At 38.7% G+C, this 14411-nt stretch overlaps 2 protein-coding genes across 2 annotated transcripts; both read right to left on the bottom strand.

The window, feature by feature from the left end:
- Positions 1–1559: 1559 nt before the first annotated feature.
- On the bottom strand, positions 1560–5470 carry ANKAR (ankyrin and armadillo repeat containing; the record flags this gene model as incomplete). The annotated part of the gene is given in 6 exon segments (XM_082311445.1): positions 1560–1969; positions 1971–1987; positions 1991–2229; positions 4051–4195; positions 4201–4245; positions 5447–5470. Coding segments are annotated over 6 exon segments (573 nt in total). The 3' UTR covers positions 1560–1866.
- An 889-nt stretch (positions 5471–6359) lies between these two features.
- Positions 6360–12223, bottom strand: ASNSD1 (asparagine synthetase domain containing 1). Its single transcript, XM_082312163.1, has 4 exons — positions 12148–12223; positions 9649–11223; positions 7827–8008; positions 6360–6683 (listed from the first exon to the last, which is right to left on the bottom strand). The coding sequence occupies exons 2-4, from the start codon at positions 11128–11130 to the stop codon at positions 6422–6424; spliced, it is 1926 nt and encodes a 641-aa protein (XP_082168289.1). The 5' UTR covers positions 11131–11223; positions 12148–12223; the 3' UTR covers positions 6360–6421.
- Positions 12224–14411: the final 2188 nt, after the last annotated feature.

The raw sequence follows: 14411 nt of genomic DNA, 5'->3' as shown, positions 1-14411 counted from the left end.
TTAAGCTGCCTTGACCGTGCCAGGAGCTCTTGCATGGCGAAGGTGGGAGCAGCACTGACCCTACCAGGAACTCCGGTTGCCCGGCCAAGGTGGGGAACGAGAGCGGGAATAACCAGTCATCCCCTGACAGCCTTGGAACGTATCATTGTGGATCATAGCTCGGGTGGATTGGTACCAGCATTACTGGAATTTTTGAGAACTCCAGTAATACCTGACCTGGATTGTGGCCAGGATGGAAATTTACCAGTGCCTAAAGGCAACCCTATAAACAGCGGTACCAAGTGAGACCCTCTGAGCTCTCCCGGACCGCAGCGGGCTGTGCCCAGTATCTCCCTCCGAGTGGGACGCCTCTCAGACTTGCAAACTCTTAAGTCTGCAAAGTTCAGAGGCCTGGCGACAGGACCGGGGCTGAACTCCAGGCCCCCCCCCCCCCCCCCTCCCTGAGGCTCGACCTTTGCCTGTTGAGACAAGCATTGGAAGTGAGTGTTTCACTTAGCTCGAGGGGAATTTTGAACAGCTACCTTTATATGCACATTGTGTGTGTGAATCAGTACAAATAGTGTAGTAAATCCTATTTAATCACTTTGTAAATGCTAAATTAACCAATGATTAATTGCTGCTAAATTCCTGTGATTGTCTCTTTAACTGTGAATAAACCTTAAACTGCTGCTAGACATGTATAATCCTTAGACATAAACTGTTGATAAAGTCTAAGGCGAAGTCTGGATCCAGCCGCACCTAGGCTCCTCTCCGAGGAGGAGTTTAGAAACCAAGGGGGCCCATTCTGACCCTTGCGACTCAACGGGAGGGCCTCCTTTACCCCCTTGTACTTTCAGTCTCTGTATAAATCATCCTACTTCACTTCTACCTCGATTTTTTTTCCCTCTTTATATATATTCTATTCATTTAATAAGTAATAGAGTGAACCTTGCCATTGAACTTTGTTAAATCATACTTTTCTAAATTTCTATTAAAATAACTTTTTGCAAATATCTTTGACAGAAATTCTTTAAGTGACCTAACCACTCATTTGTGACAATTCTTCAGACTATTGTTTTGCCATCCAGAAATGCCACCTATAGGCTATGCTTCTTTTAGGACAGTGCTGTCCTTATGATTAAGGTATCTTGTGCCAGCTGGTACAGCTCAGTATTAGCAGCAAATATTCTTATAGCATACTCATTTGAGAAGTAAGTACTGAACTCTGTATTAGCCTGGTCCATAAGAACTACTTAGATAACCAAGCAACAACATAGTCTAGACAAACCTATTAACTCCTGGAGCAAGCATGTTTTTTCCTTATCTCTGATGCCAATTTTAAGCACGTACAATATTCTCTCATACTTTATTAGCTGTAAAGACATACACATATGTACATTACAAGACAGCAAACTAGAATGATGACCTTCAATGAAATATCCTTTACTGACAGAGTATCAACATCAAACTCAGTTCCCCTATAGACATAAAAATACTCATGCTGTGCATATTGAAAACGTTGACATTTGAAATTTCGCCCCCCGCCTCCCCCCCCCCCAAAAAAACCCCAGTGGCAGTTCTCTTTCAGTTTTAACTCCACAAAATATAAAAAAAGATGGTTTTTTTTCTTTTTTAGAAGTAGCAATATGACAACAGCTTAAAACACTAAAGTTATTTTAGTATTTAATATATACAAGTTAGAAATAAATTATCATTTAAACATATAAAAATCTACAAGATATGATATCTAGAAAATATAAAAATATCAATGTCAAATTTGAATTAAAAAAATCAGTAAATTTACAGTTTTCTTACTAGAATATGATTGAAGACATTTACTTACATTTGGGATTTCCATCTTCTTTTTAAACCCCAGTAAAAACAGACTCAGTTTATTAACTTGAGGTACTCTACATTCTGGCAGATAGCTATGATTTTTTCCAGTTGTTTCTTCAGAAGCTTTTGCTGAAGAGCTAACCTCTGCTGCAGACTGACACGTTACTGTATCTTAATAGGCCTCTGTTGATCTTATCACATTGGTGAATGTACTCACTGCATCAAACCTAAATAGATTTTCATGTAGCTCGACTTGTGTAGTGCCAAGTGTCAATTTAAATAGCATATTATCGGCATATTGCATAAAAGACACTTTTTCTTTTTCTGTACTGTTTGGATTGTAAGTTGGATCTTCATTCGTATATTCATCACAGGTTCCCTCAAAATCATGTTTTGTGAAAATATCAATCAGACCTGCAAATCAGGAATGAGTACACAATTCTAGACAGTCAAATGAAACGTTTTAGAACACTATCATTGCCTGCTATATAAATATGTTTGTAAGCAGTCACTTGGGGAGGAAGGGATTGAGAATTTGAAAGACTATGGATTGCAGCAGGAGGGGATAAGGATAAGATTCCATCTATCTGGGACATGAGAGCAGTTATAGTGATACCAGAGGAATTAGGCAGTGAGGAACCAGCCTTAGAATGGGAGATGCCTGCTGCAAAAGTCATCTTTCTGAAACCCTGTAACTGGAGGAAACAGGAACTTGTGAACTGGATCAAGTTGGTATCCCAGGGCCGTGGAATTTCCAACGTTGAGAAGGATAAAATCAGTAACAACTGGTTAGAATTTTATAAGGGCATTCCCCACCGAAAGCTCATCACAGCGTTAAAGCTGAGAGCAAACATCTACCCCACGAGAGAATTCTTAGTAAGGGGTAGGCAAGAAACCCAAATTAAATTGTGCTGACACTGTTGTGTGGAAAGATACCCGCTCACATATTATTGGGTACTGCCCAGCCGTACAAGATGCAAGGATTAAAAGACACAACCAACTATGTGAATTATTGGCGAATGAGGCGAAAAAGAAGGACTGGGTCGTATTCCAGGAGCTGTTGCTGAAAGACGAACAAAATGAATTATATAAGCTGGACCTGGTTTTCGTTAAAGGAGATCAGGCCCTGGTGGTAGATATTACAGTTAGATAGGAGAGTAAATTAACATCTTTGGTGGATGCAGTGGCAGAGAAAGTCAAGAAATATCAACATCTAAAAGAGCAAATTCGAGAACTGAGGAACACTAACATCATTAAATTTATGGGATTTCCATTAAGAGCACATGGAAAATGGTATCACAGCAATTATGAGGTATTGAAAGAACTAGGACTCTCTGATTCCTGACAGAAAAAGGTTGCCTGTCGCTTATCGAATTGGGTGTTATTTTCATCTGTAGATATTGTGCATGTATTTGTAAGTCAGGCATGGACTGTCATAAGATCATAATGAATTAATGAATTGTTATTGTATTGTTTGATGGACTGTAAATAAATTGATTTCTTCTGTTTATCTAAGGCAGGAGCCAGATCCCAGTGGAGAGTGCCAAGGGTGACGAAAGCTTAGGCAAAAGGGCAACACATTAGGGTACGATAGTATGCAAGCATTATTCATCAGTTTTAAAAATGTATTTGTCAGACGCACTTTGCTGTTGCATATATAACCTGACAGTATTTTTATTAATACACTGGGAATTACTAGTTATATGTTAGTTAGAAAGTTAGAAGATTCTTTTGTCGCTAACACCACCTTATATATTATATAGCAAGGCAACTAATTTTAAAATCTTAATTATACAGACATGGCAAATAATTAATATAAATAAAACTATGTAAAATGTTAGGAAAAAATATACGCATGTGTCTTTAGAGATGTATTTTGAAGAATTCAGAAGCCTGGAGCTCTTGTTATTCTTCAGAGTGCTTCAGAGTACTAAGGACTTCTGAAAATCTGACCAATCACTTAAATACCACAGTGGAAGCTGAGCTCTTTTGGAAATGTGTTAATTTACAGTATTTCATACCAGCTTATAATTTTGCATGAGATCTAATGATCTGTATTTTTTTGAGTAATAATCCCAGCTTTTAGGAATGCCGTGTATAAACTACATGCAAGATTAGGTATTTTTTAAATAGGAATCTTAAAGGAACAAAAACTCAAAAACTATTTCCATCTCTTTGGGTTTTCCCATCGGTATCAATGTCCATTTCAGAGCATCAGAGCTCAAAGAACCCGACACATTTCTCTTTGGGTATATATGCCCCAAACTTCTACCATGTAATCAACCCTGATCAAAATTTGTCTAATTTTTCTATCAATGTAAGCTGGAGGAAGCTGACAAGAAGTTCTGTGACAATAATTCACATCTGAACTGATGGAAGGTTTAAACAGAAAATTCCAACAGCCAATTCTGTCAAAATCTGATGGACTTCCTAATAATACAAGGGCATATCTGAATCCATCAGTGCTAGCAAAGTTGCTGTCTGGGTACATAAATTTTTTAGCTCGCCCAGCAGTCCACTGGGAATCTCCACTGAGCACTGCGTGCCCTCTTTTGAAGCCAGCCAACTAGAGGACATGGTAGTAATTCATTCTTGCTACTTACTTTTGTCAGACTTTGCAAACAAGGCACTAGCATTTTTCTGTGCTACTAAGTTTGACAAGCAGGTTGCCTCATCAGCTTATTCAGCTTTAGGGAACACTTATCGGGCCTGAGCATTCTTCAAGAATATTCTCCAGTTTCTGAAATACAATACTTAGAGAGGCTAACAAAAAAACAGAGAGAATATTACATAATCAAGAACTATACTAGTATTTGCAAGAGAACAATAAAGCTCTTAAGGACAAGATTAAAAGACAGTGACATTCCTGTAGGTTGCTCTAAAATATTATAGAATGTGATTTCAATGCATCAAGTATTTTAAAATGTCTTTCCTCCCACCCCCTGGAACCAAACATTTGGTCAAGAAACTCTATAAATAATAAGAAGTGTACCATTAATAATAGCAATAAATTAATTTCTTATGAATAACTGGATAAATGGAAAAGTTTGCCAACACCAAATTTTATGGTTTCTTTCTACTATATAAAACTATTTAGAAGCCTTCTAAAATTATTACTCATGTTTCTCTAAATATCAGAGGCCTCTTAGTTTGGAAAAGAGGCTATCTGCCTAGGTATAAAAAGCACAACTTTTTTTTCTTAGGGTCCTAGGTGACACACAACTTCTAGGAATACTGCAACTCTACTACAGAGATAACGAATAATGAACAATATTCGCATTTCATCAGCCTAATGTTCCTCTTGGTGCAATCTCCACCTGCTTTAGGGCACGATGCAAGAACTCTTGCAAACATCCCAGGGTAAGGTACTAGGAAGTCAATTTTTCTCAGAGCACCAGTAAGAAATCTGCCAGTGTTTTGAAGCAGTCTGAAACTCAAGTTTTTGTAATAAATATTTCTTTACAGACTTGACAAATTATTTTGAAATTCTACTTATACCCTTAGAGATTACTTTGTAGGAATAGATATATTATGCTTTGTATGAAAATGGATTTTTTTTTTCTGGTATGATTTTTCCTTTTTCTATTTCATTGGACAAACATAAAAACTAGAACTGTAAGGTAACTCCAACCTTACCAAAAACACTGGAGAGCATGTATCCAGTTCTTCTTACAACATTACATTTGCAATCCTTCCATACACAATTAGAAAAACAAGCTAACTCAAGCTTGTTTTCAGAGGAAGTCCATTCATATTTCTATTTCGACCCCATGACTGCATCCACATACTCACCCAGAGTGCCTTTTTTTTTTGAGACACCTTTTTTTGTTTTGTTTGAAGATCTCTCTTCCTTGAAGTACACAATGGATGCTTTGCAACTTTAGAAGTAAAAGTAGCAGAGCTAAAGCTAAAAGGAGAGGCAGCAAGCTAGGGGAGCCAACAAGGGACAAAGAACAGCTTGAAGGGTGCTTGCCAGTTTGGGAGCAGAGGGAGCCCCAGGCTGGGGACCACCAACCAACCCAGCCCCGCAGAACTGGCCAAGGACTGGGACGCCGCATAAGATGACCCCAAAAAACCCAGTGTGTGTGTAGGGTGTCTGTTTCTCAAGTAACAAAAAGGCAAGCATGATGCTTGGAGGGCAGATCTGCAAGACGCAACAAGGCCCGAGACCCTCAGCTCTTTTTGGCTCTGGCAACCCAGGTCAGCTCCTTGCCACGCCCTCCCTTCTAAAACCATAACCTGAACCCTCTCCTAAAGCAGAGCTGCAAGACCAGCCCTGTTCTACAACAGAGGAAAATCTGCTGTACTGAATTCTATATACATGACAGATTGGACAGATTCAATATGCTTTTTGTGACGCTGACATTGGTTAGGAAGGGTGGGAAAGCCAATCTCTGGCTATCCTCTCTTCCCTAGAGCCCAGCATTCCCTTCCTCCCCGGGGATGCATTCATAGCGAGTCTCTAGTACAGGTACACATCTACACGTATTACTTTGATGATTAACAATGTCCAAGTGTGTAAAAACCCACACCAAACATTCTAAGAAAACTCCAAAGATTTACTGAATCTGCATATAGGATAAATGCAACATCTCAAGACATAGCTTTATAATTCATCTACTGAAAATAACTTCAGTCTGCTGCACGTGTCAGATGCTTTTTCACTGTTGCTCTCTAGTTTTGCAATCCGAGATCCAAACTGTACAGCCCTTTTTGGCAAAATGGTCGAGGCTGTAAGGCCAAACTCCTTGGCTGCAAGGCGCAGAATCAATTTCTCACCAATTCCTCGAGGTAAAGTCAAGTCAGCTTTTTCTGAGATGGGCAGAGAATTGAGGAACGAAACAACATCTTCATCAAGAAAAGGAAACCTAAAGGAAAAGATATACATAGGGAAGGACCCTTTAAAAACTTCATACAAATAATCTTGGTTTTCCCCTTCACCACATGCAAAGACTTCAGAGTCTGTGTCAATTCCTAACTATAGATGTACCTTAAATGTTAGCGTCACAGTACTGAGGCAAGTCTCCAAAGCAGTTACACTGACTTGGAGAAAGAAAACATAATATATCATGTTTGAACTCAGAAGCCTTGAAGTTTTCAAAACTCAGGCAAAGAAAAGAGTAAAAACAAGCATTAGAAATGTTGGGTTTATACAAAACAAAAACTATGAAGAAAATCAGAAAATACAATGGAAGAGCAAGACAAATTTTAAAGTAACACTTCTCCAGATAACTTCTAAGTATTTAAAAATACTGTATGAAGCTACACTGTAACTTGGAAACAAAAATATTTACACAATAATTTCTGACAACATTCTGAATTCCATGCATTCATATCTAATCACAAGCACAATTAACAGCATTGCCTGTCCATCACTGCAACTGCTAAGCTGAAAATGTGCAACTAAGAACAGATTTGGCACGAAGATCACATAAAAAGACCTTTCATGCACCTCAGTGGCCTCTGCTACTGGACAACACCTAAGGAATTTTTTGCAGGTCGGTGGTACCATGGAGGAAGTAAACACAAATAAAAATTATTCTTTAACTATTGTGACTTAATAAGCAGGAAATGCAGTGGATATTGATCATGCCTTTATTGCATGGACAGGAATATGCAGCTTCTATATTATGCTGTCATTCTCTGAAGTCACTCCCCAAATGACCACACCAGAACACTTCAAAGTTGTGCAGAAGACTGTTCCACTTAAAATGATAAAACCAACTTGATTTTGACTATTTCAACATCTGTTGCTGCTTCTTAAAACTTCCAGATGGAAATCCAGTGTTCAAGTTGCTAAATTTCCTTAAGTAACTCTTCCACAGTACTACAGACCACTTCTTGAAAAAGAAAACCAAAAAACCTCCACAACACAGTACGCATTAACTAAACTGCAACAGAACTTAGACATAATAAAATGCATAGAAGTTTCAATTAAGCTTTCTGTTGGTGTGTTAAAAGCAGAATCTAACCAGGAAACCCAGTTTTGCTTCATGTTAAAGCAATAATACCTGGCTTCTTTTCCATGATCGCCAATAATCCTGTCGTCTCTACCAAGATTTCTAGAAGAAATGCGATCTAACTCCATTTCAACTTCTTTTTTCAGACCCTCTAAGCCATATTTTTTGAAGCAAACACGATGTCGAGAATACCCAGCAAGCTGTTCATCTGCTCCAATTCCTGTAAGCACAACCTAAGAAAACAGAATAAAAGAAATCTTCCTTAGTATCTATGCAAGCTAATAATATGTAACAGACCTTAAATGTTTAACTACATCTTAAGGAGAATAACTTCAATACACATCCTGTAAACGTATTACCTATCACGATGGGATGTGCCTTACACATTTACAGAGCCTGACACAGTTCCCAATAGTCACTGGAAACTTGAAGTATTTTCACAATCAGACCTAAAAGTACACACGAACATTTCTACCGAGGCAAGGAAAAAACACCAAAGTACCATTGTGTGCATCACAAACAGACCAGTATCTTTGAAGAATGTCTTTGTTAGTTTCTATTACAATAAAGAGCATTTGTTAAGCACCAGCCTTTTTAAAAAATATTGTTGCCACAGATTACGCAGTATGTCGTAGGTTCTAAAGAGTCATCTGAATGTACACCCAGATTATTATTAATTTACCAGCAGTTAATAACTGCATTACACAAAATAAAAATGTGTCACATTGTTCTGTCTACTCAATGATAAGCACATATAATGTTATCAAGAGAAAAAACACTACTACAGCTGGTCCATTACTGTGCCTTCAGCAGCAATTCACTATAAAAGTGGAAGTCTCTTAACATAAACAGTCAAGTGTGTTTCACTAGTCTGACATCAGCCAGTGGTTAACTAATTTGTTACCTGTGCATGGTAGTAAGTAACTGATGGGAGACTGACAATTTCCCTTCATGTTTTATTAACTCATGACCCATTTCAACATATTCTGGACCTAAGATGAATTTGTATGTTCTGCAAATATGAGATGCACATCCTTAAGTTGATCAGTCAACTAAATCAACTGTGTTCTACAGCAGTAATTTTTACGCAAACTGTTGCATTTGTTGGGTATTTTGTTGGTAGTGGTTTTTTGTGGTTTTAAGATCTAGCAATTAGTAGAAATTTAATAGAAGCCTCAAAAAGCAAAGGTAGCAGTGAACTGCAAACTCCTGAAATTAAACAGTTCATTCTTCCCTACACAAACCATCAGCAATTGGGAAGTGAGAAATAAGAATCAAATTCCCAAGAAAATCATCTAGTTACTAAAAAGATTTTACTTAAAACGACATACATGAAAATAAGTTACAAAAAAGAAAGAACTACTTTTTGTAGTTTTGTCATTCAACCAGATTCTCATTACAGAAGATTGCAAATAGTCAACTCTTCTGCCATTGATTGTGATTTTGTCACATAGTGTGCCTAAGTGACAAGCTAGTAGTTTTACGGCTGTTGGGATGCTGGCGTGAAACAATTTCACTTAATACTTCATTAATGTTTATCTCTAAATTTGTTAACCTATTCAGTTTGGACTGAATAGCACTTACCCACTACTGGACTTGAAACACCAAAAATGATAGGTGATTGTTGTTATTTTTCTCCTAGTCACACTGTTGCTCATTCAAGCTTAACGAAAAGCCATACACATTACATGACAAAAGAACTGAATGCAGTTTTTAACTCCAGAATTACGAAGACTATCAGTACAGAACTATTCTATATTCTGCCACTGAATTTCAGAAGCCTTATGAATATTAAAGACCCCTGCTGATTTCTGAAACAACAGAACTGTTTTTACATTCACAGGTCAAGCACAATGGAGAAAACAATCAGTACCTTTGCAGGACTTTTATATGGTTTCAGTTCTCCTTGGTTACTAATAAAACCCTCTCCTCTGGAAGCAAACCAAATTGCACAGCCAATGCTGTCATCCAAGACTGTATCCAGTGGATAAATTAAGTGATTAATGCATTGTTGTCTCATTTTTTTCAATTCCTCTAGCGTAACATTAATTTCCACAAAGTTCCAGGTTCTTGAAGGGTTAATGGCTTCTAATTCTTTCAGTCCTGCTCTACCAGTGATTCTGTCAGGAACATCAAAGCAAGATAAACGAGCACCAGTTTTAGCATCAAGATCTTTACAACGTTCTTGAGGACAACACAAATCAAGCTGTACTTCCCGGTTGGTATGTTTTTTAGTGGTACCCTTTTGCTTAGCTTGTTCTTTTATCATGAAAGCTACATTGAGAAGATCAATTGGTTCCCCTACAGGCACGTGTTTATCTGCAAGGGCTGCAATAACCATAGAATCAATGCCACCAGAAAAGAGCACTGCAACATGTGCTCTCCTGTTACACATGCTTGGAACTTCTCTTGTTTCCCGATCCTCGTCTCTAAAGAGAGACAAAACTCGTCTCTTCACCGCTTCATTTAAAACATCAATAAACTGATGGACTAATTTTTTCTTGTGTTCCTCTGCAAGAAATCCTTGAAGAGTTTCTACAGAAACCATATGGTTAATGTTGCTAATATTAGTGCCTGGACATTCACCTGAAGCTTCAGAAATTGTTTTATTTAAGGGGATAACTGGTGCTCTGAGACACAGTTTTGATTCATTCATCATGAGAGTTATGTGGTTCGGTAAATCTTTTGAAACTTGGTCCAGAACGTTAACGAATATTTCTTCTACTGCCTTCTCCGTGCAGCTGTACTTCCATGGAAACAATGTTAAAGACAAAGATTTAGTTGTTGCACAAGCGTTGAGATCAATTTTGAAAATTCCAGATGCTGGGACTTCTTGCCATTGGTTACCTGCTTTGGAATAAACACTTACAGATGTGAGACAGAAAGCACTGCCAACCTCATTACTGAACTGCCAAAGCAAACTACGACGACCAAAATAATCTCTACCAAACCATAAACTGTGTCTAGATGCTTGATAATAAATAAAAGACCACGGACCCCGAAGTGATGAAAAGAGTGACAAAATGTCTGCTTCACTACTGCATAATGCAAGATGATGAAACATTACTTCAGTGTCATTCTCTAGATCTCCTACATGTACTCCATCAAAAATTTCTCCATTCCAAAGAAAAATATTGTTATTGGCATCTTCCAGAGGCTGAGGAGTCATCAGTCCCCTCAAGTGAAGTACATGGCCAGAAAACAGACACTCGTAAGAGAGATCAGACGCAGCTTTTATCAACTGTTGGCTACTGTCCGGTCCTCTTCTTTTAAGACGGCAGAGTATGTCTTCGTTAAGGAAATCATGAATAGCATGCTGGCTACGCAAGGTAACAACGCAACAAATACCACACATTGTTACTCTGAATTCAGATGGCCTATTTCTTGTTCCTAGTCTTTTCTGAATTTTCCATCTCCTGATGTGCCTTCTTTAATTCATCTAATGTATCTGTGTAAGAGAAAAACACATGAATAATCAGTTTCATAAACTGTTAAGTTTCTGAGTGAATGAGTAGATAAGTTTAAGAGTGTATCTAAGAAATTAGTAACTCCAGTCACTTGTTCAATTAAAGAGATAAACATGAAACTAAGTAACAAAAATGCTGATTACATTAAGTAACAAAAGTATTGATGCAACACAAACATAGCTTGCTGTAGCTTATTCCTCTAGTTATACAAAGATTATGATTTTTTTTTTTTCTCTCAAAGAAAGCCACACTATGAATACAAAAATTAAGGGAATGGCCAACTATTGCCTATATAATCAGCATGATTTACAAATTTGTAATAATAAGAAAAGTGAACTGTCAATTAAAATGTGAACACTGTTAAATCAAAGACAATGCAAGTAGCAATTGTTCATTCCAGAAAATAAATTTATACTTCTAAATTTATACATTTCTAACATTTGTTCAATCATCAACTCTTTGTCATCCATTCTCCTATCTTCATATCCCCACAGATCCGTTTTTTCAACTATCTAAAGATTTCTAGCTTAGCCTCCAGTTTAACTTGTCATTATTGTCTTCCTACTCATCCCATGCAACTTTTAGACTTTTTTTTTTTTTTTAAAAAGGGACCAAGCATTATACCGCTTCGCAAAGGGCACTGAGAATAGAGACCCCTCTGTGGGGCAGACATTCTCGCTCTTCCTACATCTTCAGCACTTGCTCTTTTATCACATCCACATATCAAGTGGAAACACTTTCATATTTATCCAATCCAGAAAAACAAGAATGTGTCTGAAGTCTACTTTGCATGTGATATACACTTGCCAGTTTTTCATTTTAATATACCTTTGAAATCATTAACAGCTACAAACAGAGCTTTTAAATAGTTAGCTATTTGATCAACTTTTACACTGCAAACTTACTTTTGCATTGAGATAGCGTTTCTGTTCGGTCTGCAAGGAAGAATATGTTGCTATTGGGCTGCTGCCTATAAACTTTCTGTAAAACAAAAACAATGCTGCATTAAGTCAAAGCAACAAACTCTGGCAACCACATCGCAACAGAAACTGATGCAGGGCCACTGAGATACCCCTTTCACTTTTATGCCAGAAGGACAAGTTCTGCCCCGACAATACCAACATTCTACTGTCATACCATCATAACCATTTCATGATCAACCCATGGCTATTCTGCATTTCTCTTTTCCTCATACACGAGGGATCGCGTTCTATTTTAAAACACATACACTTGAAAAGGAAGAATACTTCATGAAGTCTTCTGATCAACTCAAACATCTTAATGAAATAACTCAGGTAAAACATAAAAAGGCAAAAGCCCAACAATGTACTGTGTTACACTGCACCAATGTACATAATCAAATCATTTGGAGGACAAATTATTCTGAGAACAGACGACCACATCGGTACTAAAATCTGTATTAAACCAAATTAAAGACAGCGTACTCCGATTTTGTTTCCCCTCCTGTCTCTATGCTTATTTCTCTGATGCTAAAATTAAATAGTCAAAAGCAAATTTGTAAATACTTACCCGGTTCTTCTTCAAATTAGAAAGCTCATCAACTACAACCTTCTGCTCTTTAATCTGAAAGGCAAAAGATGCACTTCAATTTAATTATTAAAAATAAACCACTATATTATAATCCTGGTGGTGAACACGCTTACTGATATTTTAAGACAGCTACAAGCATATATAGTTGCTGTTCTCTGCATGGACCACTGAAGACAAAGTGGAAGTAGATACAAAAATTAAATACTAAATAACTGCTCCAGAAATGGGTTATCTTGCATGGATTGATATTTCTCCTACCCCTGAAAGCAATCATTACTGGGAAGCCAGAGCACCTCTAGCTATTTATAATCAAAGATCATATTTTTCCCCCAGAAGAAAACACTCAGACAACTAATAAAACATCAAATAACTTTAGAAACCAAAATTTAGCATAGTACCTGCAATGTACTTAATAATCACAGGTATTCTCCAGATTGAAAATTAAACCAATAAAAACCCCAAACCCCTAAAACTGTATTAAGAGCCATGGAAGCCTTTCTATTGCTCTGGAGTTTTGCACAAACTTCCTTAGTGGGATTTACCACTCTGTTCAACTGCCCTGGCGGAAGGTGGCGGGTATTTCCATTTTCTTTTACAATGACAGCTGCCAATGGTAAAGAGCAAACAGAAGGACCGTCATAAAAGCCATCAAATAGAACAAAATCTGGTCAGCAGGCACTTAATGCTTCTTGTTAGAAACAAAGTAGAAATACAGGTTTTTTTTGTTCTTTCTTTGTGTCTCCTGGAATTGGTGCAAGAGTTGAAAGCTGCCAAGTTGAACACAGCATAGAGAAAAGACAACTTTTCCAGCAGCTACATCAGTATCTTATATTTACAATTCCAACAAACAAAACAGCAGTGCCATCTTTAGTTACGGACCAAGCCAGCCACTTAAGCATAACAGAAATTACTATCTGCAATACTGTTGTGTCCTAGATTTACAGCTTCCCCAGGCAATCAAAAATACCACTGCCTTTATACAATACGGCCATATGGAAAGGAATTCATTTTCTGAGGGAAAGCAGTTGCATAGAACTTGACAGCTTTCATACTAAACAAAGCCATGGGCACCACGGAAAACAGAGCAGATTTATGAGGAGTGCCAGCCTCTGCGACTGAAATCCCGTGGGACTTTCTGAGCAAACACAGGTGAAGCAGCCAGCACACAGGAAAACCTCACTGCGACTCGCCTGACATTTCAAGCTCAACTTGTAGCAGTAAGAACCAAAGAAACCAATCTGACGAGCGCTAAGAGCGCCGCCGACACGACTCGCTACACGACAGACGCTCGCCCCCGAGCCCGGCAACGAAAAGGCCGGGTCCCAGGAGCCCCCGCTGCCTGACAGCGCTCGCCCTCCTCTTCTTCACGCTGATCGCACCCGAGGTTCCAGCCGTCGCGGGGCCGCCGGCCCCCCGGCAGCAGCACGGCCCTGGACGTGCCTCAGCCGGGAGCACCGCGGTGACAGGCGGGCGGGGGGACGACACGACACGGCACGGCACGGCACGACACACACACATACACACAGGGCCGCGGCCTCAAGCGCCGCCGCCAGCCGCACCGCGGGTCCCTCCCGCCCGGCAGCAGGCCGCCTCAGCTCACCCTCCGGCTCAGCTCCTC

The sequence above is a fragment of the Platalea leucorodia genome (genome assembly GCF_965183815.1).
Source record: "Platalea leucorodia genome assembly, chromosome: 5".
NCBI classification, from domain to species: Eukaryota; Metazoa; Chordata; class Aves; order Pelecaniformes; family Threskiornithidae; genus Platalea; species Platalea leucorodia.
Note: the sequence above shows the minus strand (reverse complement) of the source record. Positions and strands in the feature narration are given on the sequence as shown.